We start from the raw sequence: 6172 nt of genomic DNA, 5'->3' as shown, positions 1-6172 counted from the left end.
ATTTGGGTGGAGATATTTATTAGATAGAGATGGAGTGTATTTGATAAGAAATAAAATAAAAGTTTAGAAATAGAGAAGAAGTTCAATTATTTTGACGTTGGAAATTGGAATTAGAAGGTGTGGATAGGATGCTGTTGAGTTCGGTGTCAATATCTGCAGTATCTTCTATCATTTTTTGCACTCTAGTAGTTAATTGTGCAACCTTGTCAGCTTTGTTACCATCAATAGTAGATTTACCAATGTGATGATAATTAGCATTTGACCCGTCAACAAGTTGCTTAAACACGCGCCTTAGGCTTTCCTTAGGTCCGTCCTCGCGTGGCGGTTGCTCTTGCATAGGAGGACGTGCGAAGGTGCTGCTGTTGCTTGATCGATTGTTGGTATGCTGAATGGCTGCTATCCAGTTCTCTAGAGATGGTCGCACTGTTATAGTCTTGGCATACCGCTCAACAAGAAACATATGTTTGCACGGGAAGTATTCTTTTTTAAACTGGGCACAGGAGCAAGAAATGATCTGATTGCTTCCAGTAATTACCTGCAATATAATAAACAGACAACAACATTAACTAAACAATCACAGTAGCTATTGATCAAGCAACTAGTTCTTATACCGTATAAACCACGCGCTCTGCCGAAAACGAAGAACACAGATTTGCTCTAGATGAGGACTCTTGAACCATATCGCGCAATACCGTGCAGTCAATGGCTTCAGCCTTTATCTCGTGTTTGCACAAAGCATGCTCATATGGACCTATACGGCCAACGTTGGCTACAAGGCGTTTGATTTCCTCAGTGACATCGAATGAAACGTCCTTGACAAGTATATGGACTAGTAAGTCCAAGCGATGCATTCTCTTGCGCTTCAAGTAATATGTCTTCAACTGGTTATGCCAGGACTCAACGTAATTGTTTGTTTGCATATTGGTAAAGGCTTCTAGCTGGAAACATGCTGCCCACCGATAAACGCCTTCACCCCCAATGCTGTCTATCCATTGGCGCCAAGAAGTAGGAGACAAAGTCTGCTTGAGATCCACTTACGTCAGATAGGAATGCATCTAGAAGGAGCCTGAACTGATTTTGATCGACTTCATACAATAATTCAGTTAAGCATTCCCAAATAGTATACTTGATCTCCTCTGCTGATTAATTGGGCCTCGTCAAAGTTGGTTGGACCTGGAAATTTACAGGTGTCGCTGATAAAAAATAAAAACCAATAAAAATGGTCCAGGAAAAATTTACTTTGACGACCCAGTTCTAAGCAGTTCAATATGTGAAGTTGCCTAAATAAGTAATTCTGTCACTTTGATTTGTTTTCTCCTTCTTTGCTTCTTGTAGTGGTAAACCACACTACTTTGACATTGATCCAGACAACTCAACCCACTCCGCCGTCTTCGCAACCATTAGAGCGCAGTAGAGAGAACACCACACACACGGATGAATCAAATATTACATAATTAGCACCATATCGATAATCTCTCAAACATGGATCACAATCGAGAATAGCTCAGGACCAACCATTGTATACACATTGTCCTATTCTCAAGTTAGTCAGCACTTCCTGTGAATCTAGCTTATCTGAGTTGAGCGAAGTGTACCTGTCAAAGAGCGGATACCAATTCCAGCCTTGACAAAGATGAGACTTCACCAAACAAAGAACACACTGATAGATCAAGACAAAGATGACTCTTTACAATCGGAAGACAACATCCATCATTATCATGGCCGACAAACTCAACTCTCCCATCCTTCTTCATCTTTGAAACATCCGAAATCCGGCATGTCCGCGATCCATTCGTCAATTCATCCAAACGGAAGTCTAGACACCATCTTCAACAGTATATAAAGGGTTGTGAATTCATTCAATAAAAATCATCTCATATTTGACTCTCACTGTATTTCATATCGTCTTTTATTTAACCTCTATTATCTATCCACAACCCACGTTTATCACACTTGTCCACTATGCCTAAGAAGATTCGCCTCACCAAGAAAGCTCGTGTCTTACGGCACTTCGTCAACATTAGCAAGGTCTCCGACAAGATGCTATGTGGTCAGCATAAGTTCTTAAACGATCTCGACCGGAAATGGGGTTTGATCTCAGACGAAGCAATGCCCATTCATGAAGACGTTGACATGTCGTTTCTCAATGACGAAGAATTGTTGGGTGACTTCGTTGATGAAGAACTCGAGTTGACGGAATTTGACCAAGAATTTGTCAAGAAGGTCTTGTCAAGCCGTTACTTGGTATCAAGAAAAAGGAAACCTAAAGCCGTCGACCTACGTGAACTTTTGTTTACAACGAGCGACAACGCCGCATTTCGACGCGAATTTCGAATGACCAGGAACACGTTTGAGGCACTGTACGATCTCATCAAGGATGACCGCGTCTTCAACAAAAACGAAAGGAAAATGCGACAGACACCTGTTCGAATTCAGTTGGGAATCGCATTATACCGATTCGGTCACTTGTCGCGCGATCTTGATGATGTGGCTTCAAGATATGGTTTCGGCAAGGGCACAGTTGCTCTCTTCACGGACAGGGTAATTCATGCATTACTGAAGCATATCAAGGAATTCGTATTCTGGCCCAATGAGGACGAGCGCAGCCAACTGAAGACCGATCTTCGCGATATCAAAGACCTCGCATTCAAAGAATGCATTGGTATTGTTGACGGCACTGATGTTGTGTTGCAATACAAGCCAAGTTGGCAAGGCGAACAATTCTTCACGAGAAAGAAAAGATATGCACTTAATCTGCAGATCGTTTGTGATATCCACGATCGGATCCATTACTTCTCTGCTGGTGAAACAGGGAAGGTACACGACTCGCGCGCTTTCCGTAAAAGTATGATGGGAAAGAATTTGGATTCATTCTTTGATGAATCTGAATACATTCTTGGCGATGCGGCTTACCCTCTGTCACCGCGTCTTGTCACACCATATAAAGGGGAGGCACGACAGATCCCGGAAAATCTTCAGTTCAATCGAAAGTTGTCGTCTGTACGAGGTACGTTGTATTATTATGAATTTGTGATTTGTCCACGTATTCTTGTGTGTTGAGCCATTTTCTTTTGATCTACTTTGTGTATAGTGGAGGTTGAACGTACGATCGGGTTTTTGAAGAACAGATGGCAAAGCTTAAAATGTCTACCGATCATGATCAGAAGCAAACATGATTATAAGCGATGCATGAACTGGATTGCTGTTTGTTGTCTGCTGCACAATTTTGTGCAAAACGTGAAAGATGACGGCTCTTACTTGAGCGTCATTGGTGACCTCCAACGGCGCCGCAATCCAGACGCAGACATGAGCAATGTAAGAGAGCTTCGTCGGACCGGTGATGATGACTTTTGGGGTGATGATGATGAAGGTAACGAGTTCGTTGACACAACTAGACGTAACAGAGGTCAAATCACCCCAGGCGAAATGATGCGAGTGTACTTGAAGATAGCACTTGGAATCACAGCTCGATAGGCCTTTTTGTTTTTTATTGTAATATTTTAAAACTAAAATCAAAAACAAAACAAACCTACTCTCTCTCTTCTACCCTCCAACATTACTTGCCACACTACTCGCTTCTTCTGTACTCTCCCGTCTCTCCTCTCTTTCTTCTCTCCATATGTACTCTCCCCCATTTTTTTGTTTCAACTCTTCTAATTCAATTGACAGTCGCAAACGTTTTATATATCGCGCGTCGTGTTCATGGTGCAGCCGTTGCATGCGTTCTTCATGTGCTATTTCTTCGCGTCGAGTCTGGGCTCGCATTTTTTCGATCGCAAGGTCCAACTGCTTTTGACGAGTCTTGTGTATTTCAACGTGAAGACGCGAACGTTCAGACATGAAACTCTCAGTAAAATCCATGCTAAAAAAAAAAGAAAGAAACAAAGGAAGTATTTGGTCAATAACAAACATCTGTATATCGTATAGCCCATCGAAATGAGCATTTCAAAAGCTTACGTTTCATCATCCACGTGAAGTCTAGGTCCCGAAGCTTCTTGAACTTCTTCACGAATAGCGTCATCGCCTCGCTGTGATTGATTATCGCTCTCGTCCACTAGCCCACTCAAGCTATCCATTTGGATTTGAGAGTTGGCACCGATGCTGTCGCCGAATATATTCTCGCAATCCTCCCATAGAGGCCACTTAAATTTAACGTAAGCTTTTTTTATATACAGCTTAGTATATACAATGCAATAGGCGTCCTTGTAGATATAATACCACTATATCTGAGCTTACCTTCCCATGTCATATGTGAGTGTAGACCGCCAGGAACACCTTGACCGGACTGGAGATTTTTTTCTCTCGTGTCCTTCTCCCATTTGTCTCGCAACCAATCTACCTTGGTGAGTACTTGTTGTTGTGTGTAAGATGCGGCAAATATGGTCCGGCTGATAGTTGCAGCGGTTGACGACTTGTTTGCAAAAAACCGCTGCTTCCTTTTTGCTACTGCCTTGGCAAGTTTCTTTATATCTTCACTCGTCCAATTGGCTCGTCCTAAAACACATATTCAAACGATAAACAAGTGTATTGACGACAACAATTATTAACTAAACAAAAAGAAATGTCCTATACCTGACGCAGTTGTAGTTCGTGCGGTTGCAGAAGGTACTGTTGCTGCTGCGCTTGAAGAGGCTACTGCTGGCGTAGTAGCTGCCGTAGCAGGTACTGATGAAGTTGTTGAATGGCCAGCCATCATAGAATCTGGTACGTGCGTTGCCGATTGTGATCCGGAAGACTGTGCGATTTGCTGGTCACCAGGTGGTATCGATGCTTCTTCGGCCTGCGCGGGCGGTGCTGGCAGCAAAGGCACTCCTCCTGTTTGTGTCTGTGTCATTGGAGAAGGAGGGTAATGAGGCACTTGTGAATATGGGAATGATGAATAAAAAGATGCAGCACCATGCATCACTCCATACGATGGGCTATTTGTCGGTACACTGTTGTCTACGAGGCCGTCCTGCTGCGAACTTGTTTGGGCACTGGTTTGGGGACCATTTTCAGGGTTGTTTGGAATGCGGACGCTGAATCGATGTTGTGCCATAATTGATTGATATTTTTGGTACTTACCTTCCGTCACTTACCTGGTCATATTATATATGTTACTTCGAGTGAAAGCGGGTGCAAACGGGGCTCAATTGCACGCCGTATATATACATGAAGGAGAAAAGACGAGTGGTCCATTAGGTCGAGAGTCATAACTGCGCATAAATGAGTAAAAATGAGTAGTTAGTTTGAAAGGAAAAAGATGTTTACCCTGGGAATATACTTACATACATACACCTATTAACAAGAAAGGAAAAGGCCATACGCGATTGATTGGTCAGACTACGGTAGAAACCAGGAACGGGAAGCAATTGGTTAGTATATATTTTAGTGAAATCGGGAACAGAGAAGTTTTTTCCAAAGCTGATGTAAAAAGACGAAGAACTTGAATGTATAAGAAACGGCATTTACGTATAATATTTTGAACACGAACGAAGATCATTGTCCAACTCCAAATTAAAAATTGTTAAACTGATACAAAATCTTCTATTCAATGTTTATATTAGCATAATCGAAATGTTGTTTGTAGAAACAAAGCCCCAGGTTGTTGTTTGTTTGCTGCTGCCTCAAAAGTTTTTTTTATTTTTTGCTGCACTATGAGACAAATTAACGTCAAATAAGATTTTTTGAGTTTTTCTTTTACTTTTTAACATGACATAGCAGAAAAAAAGAAAGGTTTATAGTAACCTTAATCAATATGTCCTTATATACTAGTGTTATGCCTTTTATTTCATTCTGATGTGTATAGTTCATTGACGTTTTGTGCTCTTCTTTGCATTAACCGGTGTAATAATTGATCCGTAATGCATTAACCGGTATATTCGTAGGGCCGAGAAACCTACTAAAACAGGTATCTTCAGAAACGTATCTGCATCAAAGACGGTCCAGCTATTTTGCTGAATTTTGCTAGGGGCTTAAAATTCCGCTACCCAATTAAAATTATTTATTTTTTTTGTGAAACCTGTGATATCCCAGGTCCAACCAACTTTGACGAGGCCCATTATCTGTTTCGACCACTTTGGAATGCACATTCTGCATCCAAGCACGCATAACATGCCAGATACAGAATTGGATTGTACAATCTGGCCAAACCTGGCAGATCGCATTGTTTTCAGGCAAACTGCAATCAATG

General features: G+C 41.7%; 1 protein-coding gene across 1 annotated transcript; it reads right to left on the bottom strand.

The window, feature by feature from the left end:
- Positions 1-605: 605 nt before the first annotated feature.
- On the bottom strand, positions 606-920 carry BDB00DRAFT_793435 (uncharacterized protein; the record flags this gene model as incomplete). The annotated part of the gene is made up of 1 exon (XM_053121205.1): positions 606-920. One exon carries the CDS (start codon positions 918-920, stop codon positions 606-608), a length of 315 nt encoding a protein of 104 aa, XP_052972722.1.
- Between the last annotated feature and the right edge of the window lie 5252 nt (positions 921-6172).

The sequence above is a fragment of the Zychaea mexicana genome (genome assembly GCF_025766255.1).
Source record: "Zychaea mexicana strain RSA 1403 chromosome Unknown BDB00scaffold_185, whole genome shotgun sequence".
Taxonomy (NCBI): Eukaryota; Fungi; Mucoromycota; class Mucoromycetes; order Mucorales; family Lichtheimiaceae; genus Zychaea; species Zychaea mexicana.
This window is presented reverse-complemented; position numbering and strand designations above follow the sequence as displayed.